The sequence below is a fragment of the Colias croceus genome, chromosome 12, assembly GCF_905220415.1.
Source record: "Colias croceus chromosome 12, ilColCroc2.1".
Lineage (NCBI taxonomy): Eukaryota > Metazoa > Arthropoda > Insecta > Lepidoptera > Pieridae > Colias > Colias croceus.
Window position 1 is genome coordinate 292,143 of NC_059548.1, and position 24,393 is coordinate 316,535.

Genomic DNA, 24,393 nt, shown 5'->3' on the forward strand with positions numbered 1-24,393 from the left:
GACTACAAATTCGAGGCAAATCAGTGCTGACCCGAAAAAAAACCCTGTGTAAACAGATTTGAAGTCAGTACAGAGGCTTGTAGTCTATGTAAAGAGTTATAGTCAGTCGCGGCGCCGAAATTCGGCGCCGCGACTGACTTGTCTACTGACCCTGTGTAAATCAGCACTAATAGTAAATTATTTTTTGAAAAATATAGTCATAAAGAAGTTTCACTTCTTACGTGTGTACACACGAATACGGAAACATTTTTTTTATTTTATGCCACGCTATTTAAAATACCTTATTTTTTTCACCAATACAGATGCGTATTTCCAAACTATACATAGCCAGAACGCAACTATAGGAAACTGCTCGTGTATACTTTGTAATGCTGTTTTTAAGTTTGTACAACATATACACGAATTTTGCGTACTGATCATGTATACTTTGTAACGCGGATGCTTGCTTCTTCGTTCCAAACTATACACGATCAGTACGCAAAATATAAAGTAATAAATATACCTACTACACCACTTACGCTTGAGCGGAATAATAAATATACTACCTACTACCCCAGTTGTTAATTGGTATTTGTATTGGTTATTGGTATTTAGCATTTTCAAGAAAAAAATTAAAATTGCAATAACTCTTCAACGGCTAACTTTTGGATATGGATTTTGGATATAAGATCAAATCAGTTTGTTTTGACCCCTACACGCTCATAACAGGAATAGGTCGACTTAACCTGTAACCCTGTATAGGCAATCAAAGACTTGCTTGTACAGCTATATCTTTCTACTTTTATTCTTCTTGATTGATTCAGTAAAATATGGAATAAAAATATTATTAGGTAAGCTTGGAAAAATAAATAGGTAACAGATATAAGGGTTACCTATGGGTTAGGTTAAGTTCGTGTCTTTTTTAACAACACAAAAATAGGAGCCCCGCAAAGCGGGGCTCCGTCGCCTCGCAACCGTTTTCTTCTGGACTTATTAGATACTTACATTTTAGCACTATTATCAATTATTGTAAGTCGTGCAGTTATAGTCGGGAACGAAGACACAAGCATTCTCGATACAAAAAATATACGATCAGTACGCAACATTCGTGTATATATACAATACACATGCATTTTAATAATACATTTAAAAACAGCAATACAATAATATAAGCGCGAGCAATGGAAAGACGCCGCGCCTACTCCGAAACATACACGATTAGTCCGCATGCGTACTGGCGCTGTATATTTTGGAGCGCTATTCTTCACTACAAAGTATACGCGAGTATTTGCGTACTGCTGTTGTATAGATTGGAAGAACTTTGTAAAAAAGTTATTTCCAAACTATACGTGATTAGTTTCACACCGTTGCATAGGTACTGGCCTTGTATAGTTTGGAAAGATGCAATACATACAGATATAGAAACGACATCAATCTTATAGTTTAGATTGGTTTAGATGACAAACATAAAATCACAAAACGTGGTCCTTTCAAACGTTTAAAATGTGGTTTAAAAAAGATACACTTCTGAAATATACCTATACCTTGACCTATACCTATAAAAGATCTATTTGCCTTGACAGAAGTGACTATTATTTTTCGAATATATAAATACAAAATACTGTGATATATTCTTTCTTTTAAAAATAAAATACTGTAAAAATAACATTTTAACAATCACAATGTGCACTTTGCATTGTATAACGCAGTTCATTAAAGAAACGAATCTTCAATGGCGGCCAAAGCTGACACCTGTGGCTGACACTGACGTATGGTAGGGTCAGCAAAAAAGAAAATAAAAATAACGTAAACGGATAATTATTTTATTAATTATTTCAAATTGTTTGTTGACAAACTTTTTTGTTATTGTATTTGTGTATTTATATGAATTATCATATTTATGTATACAGAATGTAGCAAAATCCCCATAATACCTACTTGTAATGGGCCCATAAAACTGAACAACTTTTCAAGGAACAAGGAACATATTTTGTCAAATTCCAATAAAACATTATTTACTTTCGCAAAATGCATAATTGTCATTGTAAATTTATGATAAAAACTATTATAGGGAAAATCAAATACATTTTAGTGATTTTTTCCCTTTTTTTTGCATGCCGTACGGCCGTGTGTAAGCGAGAGGGAATGATAAGCGCCGCCATTGAAGATTCGTTTCTTTAATTAATGAACTGCGTTAAAATAGTAAATTTTTTTATAGATTTATAGGCGCTATCTTGGCGCACTTACTGTTCTGTGCTTGGCGCTATCCCACTATAATAATAATAAATAAATAAATAACTTTATTGTCATAAAAAATAGGTACAGCTTATATATGAATCCATAGGCTCCTGAATTAGTTAAATACTGTGTCTCAGGAGCCAGTGGCTTCTCCCATTAATTTCGAAACAGTATAGATACCTACGTTATACAAAAGAAAATTTTAAAAATAACAAATAAAGGTAAGTGGAAAGCGCTTAAATGCTTGTGTGTGTATATGTGTGAGCGTGTGTGTGTGTGTGTGTGTGTGTGTGTGTGTGTGTGAGCGTGTGTGTGTGCGTGCGTGTGTGTGTGTGTGTGTGTGTGTGTGTGTGTGTGTGTTTTTTCATGTAAGTTTTGCTTTTATGTGTGGATATGTGAAAAAGAAAAAAAAATGTGTAGTATATCTATATATTTATAATTTTTTTTTTTTTATCCTTTCTTATAGCACGCTTTAAATTATAGATCCCTTAGCACGGTTTCAATTTCGTCGTAATCAAACTTCTCTAGCCACGTAAGTATACATCTTTTTATTTTATGATTATTCAATTGTTTAGCTTTAATTTCCTTATTAACTTTATTGTACAGTAGAGGTGCAACTACTTTGTAGTGTTTCTGTGCGAATTTTGATTTTGTTATAGGAAACGGACACCGATCGACACGTTTGTTACTTTTGGGTAAGTATGGAACATCATTTTTATGGTAGCGACGTAAGATTTCAAAAATGAACAGTTTTCTTATACTAAGAACATTGGCTTTTTTATATACATCGGTTGTTGGGTGACTACATGGAAGTTTTAGACAAACTTTAAGTAATGCTCTCTGTGCACGCTCTGCTGCTATTAGGAGGGATTTGGATGCATTACCCCAAGCACAAATGCAATATCTTATAATACATTCGCACAAAGATTTACACAATTTTTGTTCTGCCACAGATTGTAAATTATTAAAAATATAAATTAGCTGACGTATTCTGGAAGTTAGTTTTGAAATATGCGAAGTCCAATTCAATTTATCATCTATCTCAACACCGAGGTATTTAATTGTATTAACCCGTGAGAGTGTAGAACAGTTGCAGGGGGCCACATAATTACTACGATTACATGGAAAGGTATGTATTTTAATAATCATGTCTTGACTTGGGGCACCTTTAGATGTCATACTGTAGCACATGTATTTAGTTTTACTAGTATTTTATTGACAGTAGACTATTTTCGAGCCAACAGGTCACAACAGAAAGACACTTTTCAGCAAGCTCTGCCACAGTTCTCCAAGACTTTTCATGAACTAGTAAAACAGTATCATCGGCAAACATAAGAAGATCTAATCCAGGTAAGGTGATATCACATAGTTCGTTGATATAAACAATAAAAAGGATAGGTCCCAAAGTACTACCTTGCGGGACGCCATATGAGCAATCTAGATAGTCACTTTTATGGCCCTCTACTTTTACTGACTGCCGTCTCCCCAATAAGTAGTCAGAAAACCAATCAAGCGTGATTCCCCTTATGCCTACATTCTCCAGCTTTTTCAGAAGGATGGGAATGGATACTGTGTCGAACGCCTTTTGCAGATCGAGAAATACACCCAAACACTTATACCCATTGTCTAGATATTGAACAATTTTTGAACTCAGCGACAAGACTGCATCTTCAGTTGAAGTTCTTTCTCTAAAGCCAAACTGGTTGACACTGAGAACATTGTTGCCCTCCAAAAACCTCATTAGTCTTTTTTTCACAAGTTTCTCTAGGATTTTAGATAGCGTTGAAATTAAAGAAATGGGTCTATAATTTGATGGATTGGTATATTATGTTTCAATTCGTTTCTTGGTAAAATAGGGTTAGAGAAAATACGTGACCAACTTAGAGAAACAGCTATTATCACGCTATTATATTACTAACATTATAAAATGTAAAAATTTAATTGTTAAATAAAACAATTTATTAGGTATAGGTCTACCAGAATCTGATGGCATATTTATATTTAAGAAATAAAAGATTTTCATGTGGCAACTTATTTGACAACTATCAAATTGGTTGTCAAATTATTTGTCTTTTTTGCAGTTGATAAATAATTTTTAGGATTTTGTCTAAAAAATCTTAGAAAATGTCGAAAAAGCCGCTGTGATCACAAGCACGAGGTGCTGTTTATAATGTGTATAGAAAAATATTTGATGAAGAAGGGTCAAACACATCACAATTTTCAATTTAGAAGATTTTATTGGTAAATTGGACTTACCCGCTTTGATACTTTCAATTAAAAAATATTATATGTAGGTAACTATAATATTGTTTGTTGATTGGAATATAATTTTATGAAAACTTATTACAGGAGTTTCCAATACGGCTATTCGTCAAGTCCAAGCTGTCCAAGTCAATTTTATAATGTGTGTATCTGTTATATACTTACGAAAATGAACATAGTTTTATTTTATTTTTATTTTATTTTATAAAAAATTATAAGCAGTCTAGTTTTCTATCGATATAACATCGATATTTTCACATGGCATAATGATAATGAACATACAAATATAGGTATGTGTAAATAATAATATGTTTTACCTGTATAAAAGTAATATGTATATTATACATGTAAGTATGTACCTACATAATATTAAGTGGATATCTCATTATTAAGTACAGTATTGTCCACTTATGTAATGTGACTAATGATATTGAGAACAAACTAAAAAATAAGCAGTATCAAGATCGTTCAGTCCATTTTCCCTAGGGTTGCACACTCAAAATTTTGATTTCCCTAATTGCCATCAGATTCTGGTTTACCTATAGGTATTTTTTTTTTATCTAGGTGTCAAGGTGTTTTCCTTGGTGTTTTCTGATTTCATATTTGAATATTTTAAGTTGGTAACCCAGACGAATGCTCGAGTTGTTTCTGCATCAACCTATTCTATTATTATTTTTAACCGTGAATTTTATCAAAATTAGTGTTGAATTTTTCGACTTTTAACAAATTATAAATGCGTGTTACGTTTTAAGCTATCGTGTTTCATCATTTACCAATTTTTTAACGTGCTACAGCCATGACTTACCGCGGATGCGTTTTGAGCCGCAGTTCATTGCCTTATGTAAAACTGGAAATGGTGTTTCTTCCGTGAGTGACCGAAATATAAAGTGACTTATGCGTAGTGAACGAGTTTTCGTGAAATTCAGCAAAAGTAGTGTAAAATAATGTCTAATTCGACCGTGCAAGTTTTAATGAAAAAGGGAAAGAGAGGAGCAGCTGCTTATATCCATGCGGATTGCGCGAGTGGATCTCCACAGCATTGGGCTCCTCTGCTGGACGTTTTGCTGAACCCCAGTAAAGCTATAGACGAATGGGAGACCATCGACTGGTGCAGGTGGCTCCTCGCTGGCGGCAGAACACCGGATGAATTCGCTGCAGTCGGTAAGTCGAATCAATTATAACTGTACTCTAAATGAACTTTAATTCTTTGTAGGTTATAGATGACAATTGTGAACTGTTTTATCGTCATTTGCATAATTAATGTTGAGTCCATGATATGACATTAAAGCAAATTAAATTTGCTACCAATTTTGTTTATTGCATACAATTTTTGAGCTGCATGTGTAGGTACAATTATTATTTTTGTTGAAAATGTTTGTTCAGTCTACACAATGATCATTGTTTACTTATTGAGGTCATAGGGCAGGTGTTTTGCAGTTATAATTGTGTTGGACAAATTATTATTGTATTTTGTGATTGTAATATAAAAGTACTCTATCCAATAATAGTCCTCCACCAGGTGGTATGATCAATTTTGATAAATGTTTGGCTAGTGACCAAATGATAATAAGAAATCTAAAAGGCCAAATTATAATGTATGCACTTGTCAAAGAATAATTTTACATCAGATTGAAGAACTTGTTATTGGTTATTTTAATAAAAAATTTTTGATTTGCCTAAATTTTAGTTATTTATTGAGTGGTATATATCGCACATCCGGAGAAATAACGTCACAACTGCATTTTTTAAAAAAATGAGTTTTTTGTCAAAAACGTTTCCTTTTATGGTTTAGTATTCGGGGAATTAATGTCATAATTTTAATTTTAATATCCTCCACGAGAGGTCGCTTATGACGTCGCGGTTTTGACATGTTATTGGCCCATTCTGGCGGCACGATGTCTTATTAGTCAGTTGCGTCCGGTCATCCGAGCGGAGTAAATGTGCTTGGAGCTGCGTTGTCACATAAGGTAATTACAATTGTGACAAAAGCGCTCTCGATTTATTGATTAGTTATTTGATTCTAGTGGCTAAATATGTCATAACTGTACGGTATAAAACAATTATGACAATAACGCACCAAACTATTGGATATTCAGCTATGTGGCTTAATGTAATATTGTTATTTTATGTACAGTTGTGACAAAACCGTCCCAAAACCTTTTAAAGGTGAGAGTACTCGCAGCGGGGATTTTTCGCCTGATAGTGACAGTGACCTACTAAATCTTCAAGCTCTAGTTCCTCTAGAAGTTCAAGTTCTGATTCTTCTTCATCTAGCGAAGATTCAGAAGTAGAATCTACTGCAAACCCTGTCAATAGACCTTCTGTAGAATAAGTTGCAATTTCTGAAACTGTAAATAGTACAAGTGAAGAGGAAACCCCAAACAATCTTCGAAAAGAAACGACTTCGACACAGAAAAAAGGTAAAATAGATAGCGAAACAACTTAGAGTCTCGGGCAAAGAATATGTTTCAGTAAAAATTGACAAAATTATGAGAGCTAAAATAATAGGTTCGGCATGTACGGCTTCTTGTAGGCTCTCGTGTTCATTTAAAACATCGGGGGTTCGACCTACACTGGTTTTTAATGTGGCCAAACCTACAGCATTTCAGGCACTGGATTGTTGGCAGTCTATAAAGCTCTACTATTAAGGATGATTTGTAAAGGAAGACCTTTTCAGGCAGCTTCTGCCCTAGGAATGTGAGGACCAGGGAGTTTGTGGGAATCCATTCAGTGCTCACCGTCGTACGATGTTTTCTATTTAACCTACGTGCTTTTATGATATACCCAAAGCCCGCAGGGATTTCCAAATTGGCAACAAATTCCTGCATAGAAATGTCAATGGGCACTCCTCTTACAATGCCCTTCCGTGAATAATTGTATAAGGGGATAATTGTGCTCAGGTTGTGCTGGGCCAATATTGGATGACCAATAAACACATTGGCATCTTCACCACTTAAAATTCGATACAAACCCTATTGCGGCCGATTTTCTTAATGCAATCTGCAAATATTTTTGATGCCATTTCTTACAAGTAGTTGACCGATTTTGATGGCCCGGATCGAGGTGCCTGATGTGGGGTCATTTTCTATCTTACTGCAATGTACAATGTAAGGTCCAGTCAGTTACAGAATACTGTCAAAAAGGGCCTTCTAGAAGGGAATGCTTATAAACGGTATCTATGGAAATAGAGTTAGGGCAGTCGCTTAGAGAAGATTTCTTTGTCTTGCTTCTAATATCATCATTCATCACCAACATCCTGGTCAAGATGACGTTTTGGCCTTGGACGGGGCACATCATCACTCATAGTCTCAGGAGGGGGAGGGGATCAGGTGGATCAGGAGGTGATACCTCCACGATTTAAATAATATCTACTAGAAATTAAAACAAACTTCGCGTAAACCGTCACCAACACAAAAATATCAGGTTTGATAGACTTACACCACCACCGTTATTTCAAATTAATTAAAATATTACAATAAAGATGTTTTTCTCTGTAGAAGTAATATTTTTTTCATACCTACCTACTAAATTTGACATAATAGATTTAGTATACTTTGAATCCCAGGGCCATAATGTCATAAATGTAGTACCATCCTAAAAAAAAGTAAAATAAGTCTTATCTAGTTATTTCAGCCTTCCTGAAAATGCTATATATTCGAAGTTGAATATATTCACTAACACAATCAATTAAATAATTTTTCTTATGTATAAACTGGGTCCATGAATAACAAAGCAAACTTTTAAATCTCTGCCCTGTAAAAAGTGGTTTATGACATTTATGACGTTATTTCTCCGGATGTGCGTTATATAGAAATTTTTCTTGATACATAGTAAACAATGGCTGCGCTGTTTTAAAAATATTTGTTTATTCATTAAGAATTCAAATACATTAGTCAAATTATATAATAATCATTAAGAATTAAATAAATAAAAGCATGAATTTGACAAAAACATATAACTGAAGGAATAGGTATGTAATTGTTTATAAAATGTATATGGCCATAATAATTCTTCTTGTTGTAGCGAGTGATCCTATGGCACAATAAAGTCTGTACCTAACCTAAATATGTAATGTGATTACAATTGAGTACAGCAGACAGATGACAAAAATTAACTTTTCTAGCTAAAAAGATTAATAAAATAGTTTGGAAAATCCAAAAGTGCACGCCTCATAATCTCATCCTTTACAATAAAATTGATTATTTATAAAGAGTACACTATAAATATAAAAAAGAAATAAAATAAAACAGTTGGAAAAGTAAAGAAAGCGGTACCGTAATAATTGAGCTATTTTTCTTGTGGCCCCACCTAGATGTGAAACTGCGCAGGTTTAAGGGACTGACTACCAACTTATTTTTTTAAACCTTGGCTTATAGTATAAAGAATCGAGTTTATAATGGTGAATTTTGAGTACACTATAAATATATAAAAAAATAAAATAAAATAAAGAAATATATAGATATACTAAAATTATGGAGAACTGTCGATATTTTTTTTTTTTGTTTATTTAATAACAATTAAACCACATCGAATCAGACCCTGAAAAATGAAAGGGTTCTATTCCTGAGCATACTCAAGCGTAAGAGAAAAAAAAAAGACTCGATTAGTAAAGTATTTCGGTCGCTATCGTGTTAACAAGAAAATCCTCCGCACATACAGACACACGGACGTCCAAGACAGAACTTTTTTAAACTGTTTTTTAACTAGTTTAAATAACAAAAATGACATCAAAAATATCATGAATGTTAAAAATAGTGTTTTTTCTTAATATGTGTGTGTATGTATTATCTTACAAGTGCAATGTATGATACATAAAGACATTTTAAGTTTGAAAAATCAGATGTTTTGCGCGAAGTGACAGTAGTACCCACCTCAACGCTTCGCTTATGAGGCGTGCAAAAATTAAATCATTTTTGATATTGGCTCCGTTTTAGGGTCTGATTATTTGATTATAGAAATTGCAGATAATGACAGAGATGTCCATTTATCCAAATAGTCAGCATTTTCATATTTTAACTTGAAACATTGGAATAAGTGGCTCATTGGAAATATATCAATCACAGTTGCACAAGAAAATGGAAGACTTACAATATAGTGTTTTTGCATTGTATTGTTTTTTAAATGTTATATAGTTATGGTATTTCTTTCTATTGGTTTAAACTGGTTGCAACACATAGCATCTTAATGCTCTAATATACTTAACTTGAAGTTAGAATGAAGTGACTTCTTTTGATAGATTTGTCTTTTTAATAGATAAGTATTAATTACCTACTTATTGTAGAAAAAATTTATGACCCGGCTTGTGATTTTCCAGTAGTACTTTATCACTTAAGAGTAATTAAAGTTAGCAAAAGGTCAGGTAGTTTTAACCTATTTTCATACATAACAGTTTGATGTATCTATCATTTTCTGTCTTTATCTTATCAATAACATTTGTATCCTTTGTTTTTTTGTTTGTATATCTTTGTAAATAATTTATTTACCTTAAAAGTATAGTAGTTATTATAGTGCAGTGGGCCTCCGGCAGTCCAGATCCTGTCTCCTATGTTGCCTCATGTAATCCAACATGTCTATTATAAATAATCCATGTATTGATTGATACATTGTGCATGATTGACCCCTTTAAATGTTCTTTATATAAAAATAAATCCCAATTTCCCTTGGTCACTGCATCATGCATGAACGAATGGACCAATTTGTTATATTTTTTTTGTTGTTGTTTTCATTATTGTCAGGAGAAGGATCTTATGAAAAAAAACTTGAGAAAATTTTGCCAAACATAAAAAAAATTATGAAAACATTTCAGCTGTTTAAACTTCACATGTTTGACAGTTTGCTCAAAGACAGGACTACTGTCGGGTCAGCTAGTCTTGTATATTTTACACTATTTTGCTCAATGCATATTTGGGTATTGTTTAAATAATCCTGATATTGATTTATTTGATGGCAGCAGTTGTTGGAATTTGCTATATACCTAGAGATTTTCAATAAATAACATCGATATATTTCCATTGATTTACGCATCAACATAAGTTCGGATTGGTGTTTGTTATGAGAATAAAAAAAAAAAAAACAAATTGTTTTTTTCGTCTTCTTTTACATCTTTACACAGTCATTGGGTGTGCCGTGTGTGTTTACAATAAAATATTTTGTTTCTAATACCAACTTTCATCTCTTAACATAGCTTATCATTAAATACATTTAATATTATAGAAGCCAATTGCTTTTCTATAGTATTTGAAATTCCAAGGAGCCGTGCCTAAGCCCCAAGTCAACATGGATAAAATTTCAACACAAGAGAAATTGTTGTGATGGTGTTCTTAAATAACAATCTTTGGCACTCCTTCCTAGCCATATCTGTGGCTTTGAACTACAGCATAATACATAACATTATATTGTCATTTTCCCATTTCTGCTGTATCAATGTCGCGCGCCAGATGCAGCGTAGCCTTGTTTGTGTGAATGGTGAATCATACCGCGCCTTGGCTGCCATGCGACGTCACTTTACTTGAACCACCTTTGTTTTCGAAGGCTCCATAAACAAAACCTGCTCAAACAAAAGAAATGTGTTTTTTCCTGTATCAAGCCACGTTTTTGGGACGTATAGCGTTTTGTCAAAATTTTGTATGGTAATAAACACAAAGATCTTTGAGTTATAATGTTTTTGTTTCTACGAGTTCTGACGTCACGAATTGTTACGTCATACCGACTACCAGTGGCCACTCCAATTATAATCCTGTTTGTGCTAAGATACTTCTTTATTATCATCGGTTTGCTCATTCCAAGGAAAGACAAAGAAGCCTACCTACACCCTATTTGGAGTTGTAATCCAATAACAATATTAATTAAAAATTCACTTGAAAAGTTGAAAGTTCCATTAACGTAGGTCTTTTTAATTAATAAAGTTATTAAGAGGCCCTTGAACTACCTGACCAAATTGAAAAGGTACAGTAGCTTTTGCGTTATCTAGCAGCAAATATAAGTTCGCAAATGTAATGATATCGTACAAGATAATAAGAGAATTCCGCCAATGTCAAATGCAATACAAAACATACAAAAATGTATTCTTCTTATTTGTCTTATTAAATCTAGGATTAGTCTAAGTTGGGTGAGGGATTACCGTGTGTGTGTTGATATGCTACGTCCGCCGGAGAGCGCTGCCGTGACGGTGTTTCGCGTTTTTTGCCACCTGTCTCAGGCTCCTTGGCCAGTGTCATCGCCCTTGCCGCGATGACCTAAATGTCACAGCTACTGACTTATATCGGCTGACCGTATCGATATAGTAATAATTTATTGACGACTCGCTACTCGTTCACATGCGTAAATACGGTAATTAGCATTATTTTGAAAGTACCCTTTTAAAGTGCCTTCGAATTATCTCAAAAATATGCAAGTCATTCGAGTTATGTTAATGTGAATGGCAAATTATGATTGTATCTACAAATTATGTATGATCTCGTCTCGCAAAAATTTGTTGATTGAGTTATATAATATCTCATCTTTCAGTTAGATCACAAAATATTTACCTAGATCACCAATAATTAAATTTCTTCGGAATGTGTAAGTTACATGGCATCTTCTGTATTTTTGAATTCTGTAGCTGATACATTTGTTACAGTAATTTGAACGGCAATTACGTTGTTGTTAGTCATAGTATAATTGCATATTATGCAGATGAACTTCACATCCGTTTCACTGATTTATTGTTATACGAGATTTTGTGCCATTCCATTCCTGACTAAGACAATTTTTCATTCAAGATACGACATTTCGGGCTATACTGTTACGGTCGCGTCGTGTAATTCAAACTTCAAGGAGATGTCCAAGTTAATTTACTTGTTGTTTTGCGTTTTCCTTGAATGATCAATCCATTTCATCAATAACTAAGCGTTTGCCTTATGTTATTAAGCGTGTGATATTCATACTTTTCTTCGGTTTTTATTTCTCGCAAAAGAAAAAAAAACTTAATCAGCACAGTGATGATAACAGTATGTTGTTATTTTCAAAGCCTGTATAAACATTAATTGTTGCTTTAACACTACCACAGGGTGTATATTGATGAGCTGTCGAGTTAATCCGTGAGTTATGATCCGTGCAGTTTGTATCGCATGTGATGCTTCACTGGACGGAATCGAACCGGGTAATGTTTGCCAGTCTTATCTCTGTATCTACATCGACTATTTGTTTGGATTACTTATCTCTTACTTTGGCAGAAATAGTGGTAGTAATTAAATAATTAATAATAGTTAATTGTTATTAATAGGATCGGTTAATCGTGAATCGTACATGCATGACATACACGGTTTCGTTCGCATGATATCTAGATAAATAAAATCGATTTCATTGTTCTGTAGTCTGTACCCCTGGAATATTTCTATGCAAAACCATTTTGCGAGAAAAACTAACATGATTTATGTTGGTTCTATTTGTACAAGTTGGTACCTACTATTCACAGTACTATTCAATGATGGCACTGACTCTATCTAACCAAAAATGGTTTACCTTTAAATACAAAACAAATATTGACATAGGCGTATTTGTGTCTATGGTATTAGTTAAGCAAATAAAGGTTTACATTCATTTTACACAAACTATAATGGGCAAGTTTTTCATACCGATGTGGAATGTTGTCACGGATTATCATTATGTTATCAGTACGCACGTTACTAAACTTTTCCTACACAATAAATTGTTTATATAAATAATAATAATAATTGGTGACAGAGAAAAACAACAACTATTATCTCTGGGGCTTAACACTACTCCTGTATTTTAAGTACATATTTTATTACCTTTAGCATCATTTTGTAGATTTCCTATTGGAACATAAAGCTTTAGTGATTCTTAATAATTTGAAATAGTTAGTCGCAAGAAAAACACGATTAGAAAAATTAGTTTTGCATTGGAATTAAAACAGAAAGTTAATCACTACATGGGAAGAAAATGTGGATTAAAACTAATTTCTTTCTCGATGGGCTTTTTGAACGTTACGCTTATGTAACCACCGATTATTTTATTATTGTATTATTTACTGTTTTATATAAAAGCATCTGCTTTGCTGAAGACTAGCCAATTGGCATCGGATCAAAAAAAAATTTTTGCACGTTCGTTTCAAATTTATGATATTATGTACTTAGCACAACTTACTCTAGTGTTAGCCCGCGTCGTTCTCCATAGATAAAAATGATACTATAACTATCTTAATCAGCATCGATTTAATTTGTGATGCGAAATTTCAGAAAGGATATACTTAATATGTATATTATGTTAAATATTGTATTCTATCGCGTACACTAATGTTAGATGAGGTTAGGTCATTGACTTTCCTTACACTTCACGTCTTTCATTATGATTGAAATTATCATTCCACATTAATAACGCCCATCGCAGTCATAATGCATACTCTAATTTGAGTGATTACATTGCATACCTACAACGTAATTTATTTGTTTATAATTCTAAAGTTTTAAAAATGTACATATAATTTTCAAGAGATCTTTTATATTTTATTTGTTTGTGTGTATGTCGCCTGAGAGCGGCGGATATAATATTGCTTCAATGAAACTTTTCAATCAATGACTAACTGGCCTCTCCGAGTACGAATATAATTATACCAATTATTAGTAGTCGAAAGAGAAGAATATACTATAATTATTACACATATCTCTAGGCGATTAATAGTTTGGTACCTCGTATTGATATGCTAATTGCGACTACGTGTCTTCTGTCAGGTTCTTTTTATATTCATCTGCTTGTTAATAATAAAGAATTTATCTTAATGGGTTTTGTCGTAGTCTAGTTTGTAAATGCGTTATAAAAACTGTTTGATGAGGATAAATTTCGATTAATTATTTCATAAATCCAATAGAATGATTGAAGGACAATTTATCTCATATGGACGTTGATAGACTCTTATTCAATTGGCCTTGAAGGGGTCAAAATCATGTGTCTGAGTGTCCATACTGAGAGAAATCTGTTTTGTTAATATTTTTGATAACGAGATCACAATTTAGTGATATAGAGTAAAAACACACAATTAATTCAATTTAGTAAAAAATCGGCTACGCGGTCTTCCTGAAGATCAGTTTTACTGTTTATAGTATCCATGCGCATCTGAATAATATTCTTTTTCAAAAGTGTAGTTTTTCGAAGGAATTCTACATCGTACTAATGTAAAAAACAAAATGTTCAATGGCATTTAACTCTTTAGCTGACTATTTACTTATGTTCTACAAAAAGCTGTAACGTAGTTATTCGTAAGTTCTGTGTAAAACTGGCAAAAAGTCCCAATTAGCTGGATTGTTATAACTCTACAAAGCAAGATGGGAATAAATGTTGCGGTAGTGTAGAGTCGCGTGCGCAGTGGCACGGTTCGTACTTCGTCCAGACGTACCGCGGGCGCTTCGCTGTCATTTTTGATGCGCGAGGAAAACTTTTTGAGCAATGTTAAAGCAGACAGGAGCTAACTAATTATTATTATTGTTGTTACGACCGCTAGTATAGGTATGGTTGTTTTGTATGTTGAGCAATCATGAATCAAAGTATTTTCTTTATTCATGAAGAATATTTTTAAATCCATCTCTTCGAGAAATGTCGGGTTGAAAAGAAACCGTTTATCGACATTAAATTTCTTGAATCGGGGCAATCACAAAGTTTACATCGTAGACATTGTCCGAAACAACGACTAGATTATTTCGCTATTGTCCTATTCAAAAGCAGTGCAGGTTCATACACAGGGGGCCCCACTCATGTGGCCACCGAACATTGAAATGTTATTAATGATCGTGCAGGTACAGCGCAATAATTGCTGGTCGCGTGAGCGCGCGCAGCCAAACGTACCGTGCCTCGTGCACCGGTGTTATTGCCCTAAACCAGGTGACAATGCGTCAATTCATAGTTTATGACTTGTACTAATGAATTGCATCGAAAGTAAATTAATTTCTTACTACGCATAGTACATATTATGTACTTTGCAAACGTATAGTATACGTTGCATCTGTAATATTACAATACAATTTTGATAGTAAGTGTAAGTATTCATTTATGTTGTATTTATAAATTATGTGTGACGTTGTGCTTTATTTATTTATTTTATTTTTTTTTTTTCTTCGAATTTATTATTTTAAATTAATTAGTTATTTGGCTTCCTAGCCTTTGGTACCTATGTTATGCTCTGTCCTTTACCTGAAGGTTGCCTGGCAGAGATGGCTTAGAGCCATAAGGCCGCCATTTGTACATTTTGAATGGTTTTGTTGTACTTTTATTTTATAAGACTGTTGTACAATAAAGAGTAAATAAATAAATAAATAAATAAGTGCAAATGTCAATAGCTACGGTGGCGCACTACTCCTCTGTGGAACTACCTTCCAAATTCGGCATTTCCCAAGGACTATAATTTAGAACACTTTAAGAAGAGAGCGTACTCCTCCCTCAAAGGCCGGCAACGCAACCACAATACTCCAGCGTCTGTGTGCGGCGCCAATCATCGCTTTCTGTACGGTGACGCGCAAGCTCGTTTGCCGACTTATACATAAAAAAAAAAATAAAAAAAAATATGGTGACATCCATTTCTATAGATCCTGAATAATATATCAATAAGTAAAGTTAAATGTAGAAGAATTCCTCAATAGGTCATAAAGCTATTAACGAGACTTTACGAGTTACGACTTGATATCCTTCTCCTCTTCTTCTCCTATTGTCTTGCAAGCACATGCCAATTAAACTTCACACAACAATACCCATGCTATAACGTTTTAGTATTTTTATCTATGTGCATTATTATCATTTCATTTATTCAACTCGTTTTAATGGGTAGGTATTAGATATTTATGCAAAGTTATAAAAAGTAATGTACCAATTATAACAATACCTTATCATAAATAATATGGCATAGGCTATGCGATACACCTGCTATGAAAATTAACATAAATTAAAATGTTTATTAACTTTGATTATTATTAATTATTAAACATAATATCTGCGATACTTATGTCTCATCTCAAATGCAGAGACAGAGATTGCTGTTTTAGTATTTTTCTTTAGAAACCAAACAGAATTTGTTTTTTGTTTATCTGCATTTGCATGCGTATCTCGTATGTCCTCGCGCATTCGCTTGCATAAGCGCTTTATATGACGTTGTTTACCATAATATTTGATGGTATGAGACTCGTGCTTTTGTGAGGGTGGAATTTCGTGAGTCATTTTTATTTGATTTTGGTCTTTATACAAATTCTTCATGTACATGCGAATCACGGAGAATATACATACAAATATGTATTTATAATTAATCAATTTTAAGAGATGACTGGTTATTCTAAATTTTACTATAGCACAATATACTTAATTAGTTATAAATGCCATTGTTTTTTCACACACCTAGCCTTTTTGTGTAATGATACACATCGTTAAATAGATTTGACATCAATGGTCATTCCAACGTGCTCTTTGTTGGGAAAACCCGCGGTGTAAAGCAAATCTATTATCACAGACAGATCGCTTGCGAATTTGTAAAACATACCGATATTTGTCTAATCATGATCGTGCGCACGAGGCCTCGTTCCTTGTTATTGTTGGTTCATTAACTGTTTGGTACTTGTTGAAGTTACTATTAACATTAAATCAATATTAAAATTGCAATATTGTGAAATATGTAGATATATAATTTTAAGTTTATAAATCATGGATGTGTTTTGTGTAAAGAGAACAATGAGCAATTAAATATGAGTGGAAAATAATTCGTGTATATAAAAATACTACATATTATCATTTTGAATGTGTAATATAACGTTGTATCGAAATTCGAAACACAATTTCAACAAATCATTGATTATACATAAGTCGACTCTTTTATTAATTTTCATTTCTTCAAATATATAATATCAAATTACTTCAATACATTGTTAAAAGGTATTGCAATATGATTTATACTGATAGCAAACAATTGCTTTGTACTGCACTGTGCACACCGCGAAAACACGGAGGTGCATGCGCGATAAATAATCAAGTATAAAGAGGCGGTCAATTAGTCATCGGCAGGGAAAAAGTGGGTTTATTCTCGGAACGTGTTCCCTCGTAGGGGAGGGAGTCACGTGGTCATCAGCTGTTGGGGGTCAACGCACGCGCTCGCGGAAAACCGCGCGAGTCAACGCTCCGGCCGCCCGCGCCGCCGCCCGGTTACCGAAATACCAAGACATGTCTGCAAACTTGGGGACGCGAAACTAATTACATTATTAAATAAGCTTGTAATGTATAGATCATTATTAATAGTGTGTTCAACGGTTTAGCAATTGGATGAGGTTGTTATTGTTAAGTCATAAAAAACAAATATAATGTGAAATTATTTTTTTTTGTTTTTATATTTTAAGCCTAATAAGTAAACAATGTTGTTTTTGTTGTTATGAACGGTTTTAACGTTAACAAAAGAAAAAAGTTATAGGTAAACCAGAATCTGATGGCAATTAGGGAAATCAAAATTTAGAGTGTGCAACCCTGGGGAAAATGGACTGAACGATCTTGATACTGCTTATTTTTTATTTTGATCTCAATATAATTAGTCACATTACATAAGTGGACAATACTGTTCTTAATAATGAGATATCCACTTAATATTATGTAGGTACATACTTACATGTATAATATACAATTATACATATTACTTTTATACAGGTAATACATATTATTATTTACACATACCTATATTTGTATATTCATTACCAGTATGCCATGTGAAAATATCGATATAATGATATAATGTAGATCAAAACTGCTTATAATTTTTTAAAATAAAATAAAACTATGTTTATTTTCGTAATTATTAACAGATACACACATTATAAAATTGACTTGGACAGCTTGGACTTGACGAATAGCCGTATTGGAAACTCCTGTAATAAGTTTTCATAAAATTATATTCTAATCAACAAACAATATTATAGTTACCTACATATAATATTTTGTAATTTAAAGTATCAAAACGGGTAAGTCCAATTTACCAATAAAATCTTCAAAATTGAAAATTGTGATGTGTTTGACCCTTCTTCATCGAATGTTTTTCTATAGACATTATAAACAAGACCTCTTGCTTGTGATCGCAGCGGCTTTTTCGACATTTTCGAAGATTTTTTAGACAAAATCCTAAAAATTATTCATCAACTGCAAAAAAGACAAATAATTTGACAAACAATTTGATAGTTGTCAAATAAGTTGCCACATGAAAATCTTTTATTTCTTAAATATAAATATGCCATCAGATTCTGGTAGACCTATACTCGCTACAATAATTGACAGTCACAGTGGCATCAGTCAGTCAACTACTTGATGATTAACTTATTTTAACAATTTTGTTGATTAACTTATTTTAAAAATAATTTGTGTAAATGATTACTTAATCAATGCACCACCCTGTAATTATGTTTTCTGTGTAACAGAATAAAATTACAGTCAGAGATAGTTACTATTAAAATATTAGATATTACAAGCGATCTTGCCGGATTTTCCTTGACAAAAATACCCATGCATTGATAGTGAGACTATGTTATACACGTAATTTCATCATTTCTTCCATTAGCCTCTATAGATAATATAATGTTAACACTCATATACTCAAAACTTAAACATGTTTACAATCCTTTAGGAAAAGTTAGTCATTTATCTGGAAACTTATAAATAATAGTTTATTAAATATTTAAACCCAGTTGCAAATCCAGCATCTCGAACTATGTACGATTATAAGGATTAAAAAAAAATCAACCTTTGCTTATACATATTCTAATTAATATCTTATCTCATCTCTCGTTTTTGTTTTATTAAAAAATTCCTTCCTTTGAAATGATTGTAATGTTTTATGAACTTACAACATAAACAAACCCGTTTTTGGTTTTTTAACAAGTATAAACACATCGTATAAATCGGAGCGTGTATGGAGTAGGTTTATGATGAAGTAAGCAAAGATTTCTCGGTTCAGTACACACCAGCGGACCAGCACAGCTCCAACTACTCGGATTAATCGTTCAGGAAATGCGCACATCGAAATGCCCTAGAGCTTAGTAGATCGTAAAGTTAATCGTTTCTTTAATTGCGCAATTTTATTATTTTATTACGCTATCAATTATTTTGTGTCAGTGTTATGATAGTGTTAATAGATCACTTGCAAGTGAACTTTGCCATGCTGCTTTTCGTATCATTCTAGTTGTTAATTAATGACGCGCCTGCGCTACCTATCCGTTTTTTCTTGGACGGATTTGGATGTAATGCAATTGATGTATTGTGTAACATTGATTAGGTTCCAGGAATAAGACCATTGGAAACTGTAGGAATTATTACGTATATTTGTAGTGTGTAGTTTTAACTAAGATTTTACTTTATTATATTTTTAAGGTATCGCTTAACAATGGTATTTTCCTGTTGCAGTGCGAAGCTACGACAAGCACGATAAATGCGGTCTGGTGTGGATTCCGCGCGTGGTCGCGTACCGGTGCCGCACGTGCGGCATCTCGCCGTGCATGTCCATCTGCCGCGAGTGCTTCCACCGCGGCGACCACTCGACGCACGACTTCAACATGTTCCTGTCGCAGGCGGGCGGCGCGTGCGACTGCGGCGACAAGTCCGTCATGAAGGAGGACGGGTGAGTTCTGAGTCCACTGCAACTGGTGTCTGTTAGCAGCTAGGCGTTTGGGGGAAGGAGTAGATGCATCAAACTGAAACTTTTATTTATTTATTCAATTAGACTTCTTATAAAAGCACTTTTGAATCGTCATAACATTTTTTTACATTTACCACCGATTCGGAAAACAGTATCTATGGAGAAGAACCGGCAAAAAAGTCCATAGTTGCTCTTTTAAGGTCCATAGTTTGCTCGTCACTTGAAGTGATCATATGTAGGTGTGATCCTTGCTTTTAAGGAAAATATACACGATTATCTAAATCAATTTCAAGGAGTTCGTTGCAAATTTCGTATGATAATCAAACGATTAAGCTGTCTATTAAAAACGCTCTTTTATATTGGTACGTAATACACGAGGTTTCTTCTATTGAGCCAAAATGTTCATAACTTAAAATACTGCAATCCTAAACGAGGAATTTCCCAACAAGTCAGTTTTCGCGTAATCGTATACAAAACAAGCGAACCGAAGGGCAGTAGTGGAAGTCGTTCACGTGGGCGGGATGCCGTCACCCGGCATTAGCCGGTAGCCCTGCGGCGAGCGGAGGCCCTCGCGGGACTAGCGAAGGGATCGTATTGTAAATATAGCTTTTACGAGCGTGTTTGTTTGATACTTAATGTCCGCTGTTTATGCTAAATGAGATATGTTTCTTAATTGATGCTTAATCGCGCGTTAGACGACTTAACTATGCAAATTAGATGTGATATCTAAACGAATAAGACAAGCCACTTGTGATAATAGTGACTATAGATAAAGATTACACAGTATTTAAAAGGAATAGAGGTGTTGTTATCAGCTTCTAGCCACTCGTGATATATCTATATATTTCTATCACATTTATTCGCACACAGGTGGCTACTTAGTTTTGTATTGAAAATTCCAGATAACTATTTTTGTTCTCGATTCTTCCTTGTCCGTGTTAAAAAGCTTGATAACTAAGCTTTATCTTATATCTTTATTCCAGCAAGATCCTTAACCTCTTTATGTAGACTGTCGTATTTATTATCAGATGATATACCCACTAAGAAAGAACAGATTACACCTCGGTTATATATCCTCGGTTTTAATATCTTATTTATGATCCCTAAGCGGCGCCAATTTCCATGTATCAATTAATTATAATTATTATCTTCAGTAATTATTATCGATGTAAGCAATAAAAGTGTATTTTTAGCCAAGATACACTCAGTATAGAACACGTTACGAACATTATTGTCATCGCTATGTAAGCTTAATGTATGAGAAACCTTGATAAAAGCTTATCTAACGATCTTTTAATATCGCTTCGGATATGAGCTCCTATTAAATATATCACATTTTCTCTCTGATGTCTGATGGTATGAGAATTATATTTATCGTCATTTAATTTTGCAACTTTGTTATTAAAGAGTACGTGATAATAATGACTGTAGACAATATCTAAATCGATCACAAAATAAAATTTCTGTATCGAAAAATTGTGATAATTGACTTCAAAAAGAAAGAGATTGTTAAATTTTTAAAGGATTATCCAACATGACGTATTATTTTTCTTACTATTATTTATATACTCGTAATTGGCTACTATTGCACAACGAATTTGAAATAAAAAATTTATTGTTTACCCGTATAGTATTATAGGTAAGTCTTAATTAAAAATGGCGGTTGCATAACAGAGTCATTCGCGGTCACCGACCAAACAGCCCCGCCGTTACCTTCACCGTAACACCATGCCAATGTTGCCCATTGCGTTGACATGTAAATAGTTAGGCTTTTGTTATAGGCAAGTGGAGGGACGTAACTATTTATTAAAAGCAATCAATAGAGTTGGGGTAATTGCTATTGCAATGTAACTATTGATTAAAAACACTCAATAGAATAAAATACCCCATAACTCATTAACCCGAATAATACGGTTTTAAGCTAAACTTTCAATTTGAGTAGGTTATGTTTTTCTTAATTGGTCAATTATTTTTTATCATCATCATATTCAATTCTTCCCTATTTTTCATAATGTTAGTCGCGAATGATCAAATCTTTCATAGATAAGATTCTATGAAAGTGCAAAGTTCAATGTTTGGTAGAGAATTTAGCTATCCAGTTCTATTCATAGGGTTCCTTATTGCTTTGCGTTCTCATTGAATTCAATGTACTATATACATAGCTAAGAGATTTCCGGTGTGGTAAATTCATCTTCAATTAATTCTGGCTCTTTTCGCTTTTGCCGCAACATATACAAAGCGGGAATGTCAGAGCCCCATAAACTGTAAGCATATATAACATACCTAAGAATAGTTTCCCGGAAGGTGAAGGAACAATAGGCTCGTAAGTCGTAACTAACCTTAACCTTTGCCTCCAGCCTCATCTAAATAGAGATAACTGTGTAACTCGGCACAGTTTGGCAACGTGACAAAACGGGATTACGCAGTGCCGCAGCTCGAATGTGCCAAATTTTATTATTGTGAATGAAGATAGATAAAAACAAATTGAAGCTGGTTTTGATTTATCGAGTTCCGAGTTTATTGTAAAAATATTAGTGTCCAATTAATTAATTATTAGACATTTTTGCCATAATAATGTTTCTTGGCGATTTGATTTGAGAACTGATAACCTGACGCACAGTAGATTAGGGCTACTTTATGCCTTTCCTGCTTCTTCCTTTCATGCTAGTTCATTTGATTATATTGCGGTAAATATTTGATGCTTTAGCTAGATTAAAAAGCAAATGAACTTATATTCATTTTATACTTCAGAAATGATCACAGCTTCTGTAAAATCCGGATAAAAAGAAACTTTAATTTCACTCCATTTCACAATCTACCTAGACAAATCTGTTCATTAATTATAATTACTATATACCTTCAGAACTCTAAAGGGAAATCATCATTTCGAAGCTATCACAACATTCTACCATATACAGCAGTATCTTTATTCGCCGTGACAAATGTATCTTTTCGCTTGAGTAAGCCGAGCTCTGCGGGTGATTAATGTTAGCCATAAGCCCACGTGTTCAGATGTCTACCAGGAGTTATTAACTGACCTACGCGAACATTTATTATGATGACATACAATTACGCTCTGTGAATATATTTGAGCCATAGATTTTTTATGGTGCACAACGGGCAACAGCTGATTGTAATTGTTATGGTTTACTTTTAACTTTGCGACAGATCATTGTCTTGTATAATAAAGCGTTGAAGGTATAGACCAGTACCGCAGTATGTATACGGTTAGAACTTTCGATTCTGTATTCTGTAAAATTCTGTTACTTTGCACTTTGCAGTCTAAAATTTGATGACTGTTCATTCTACGTATATTTGTAGGGCTCGCTTTTATTATTTTTAATAGAACAAAGAACAATGATTTGTTTGTTAATTGTTTCGTTTCTGTTTGCAGTTTCTGCAGTAACCACGGCAACAAGTGTCCGCGGCCGGGCACCGCGCCCGCCGAGCTGATGTGCGTCGCAGAGGCCATGATGCCGCGACTTATTCTGCGGCTGTTGCAGCACTTTAGAGAAAACAGGTATGTACTAGTTAATGTTTTACTCTGGTATTATACACAAGAAATGTACAAAAGGACATGCTTGAATATTTTTATTAAGTATTTTTTTTAAACAAAAAGTAAAATTAGTTCTATAAACACCGAGAAGTATGCTTCTCTGTTAGTGCTTCTAGGTTATGACCTAGAGTAGCATAGAACAGTGCTATCTGGTGACAGTTGTCGAAGTTCTACACAGTTGTTAGGTCACTAGGTGTTCATTTCTTTTTTTCTGGTCAAACGGATTTCATTGATTCACTTGATTAAACCTTCGTACTTAAAATAGTAGATTTGCTAGTCAGTCTAGAAGGGTAGGTCTATATTTATTTGACACATAACTTGCATAAAATGTAAAAAAACTGATTAAAATGATGTAATGATTGCAGCGACGGCGGCAGCTCGGACAACTACCGCGTGGCGGTGCAGGAGTGCGAGGGCTACGTGCAGATGCTGATGGAGTTCAACAACATGGGCGACCTCATGCGCGGCGCCATGACCAAGGCGCTCATCAACCCGCAGGTGAGCAGTGACCACCGTACATTATCATAGCCTAAGAATTAAGAATATCTGCAAGCAACATTGCAGATAGATATCGCCCTATTTATACGTTTTTAATTGTTTCTTTTATCTGATTATTTATCGGTCTAAGTTCTATAACTAAGTTAAATAATGAAAAATTGAAAGAGATTCAACAAATGGCACAAATTTCGCAAAATTGAGATTTGTATCAGTTTCATAT

At 33.8% G+C, this 24,393-nt stretch overlaps 1 protein-coding gene across 1 annotated transcript in view; it reads left to right on the plus strand.

The window, feature by feature from the left end:
* The first annotated feature begins 5,103 nt into the window (after positions 1–5,103).
* The window catches only part of LOC123696189 (E3 ubiquitin-protein ligase Ubr3), a 52,448-nt gene continuing 33,158 nt past the window's right edge, over positions 5,104–24,393 (plus strand). Inside the window, exons 1-4 of the mRNA XM_045642249.1 lie at positions 5,104–5,640; positions 19,888–20,101; positions 23,514–23,639; positions 24,041–24,173. Coding sequence (XP_045498205.1) covers positions 5,424–5,640; positions 19,888–20,101; positions 23,514–23,639; positions 24,041–24,173 — 690 coding nt within the window. The 5' untranslated portion in view covers positions 5,104–5,423. The remainder of the gene's footprint in view (positions 5,641–19,887; positions 20,102–23,513; positions 23,640–24,040; positions 24,174–24,393) is intronic.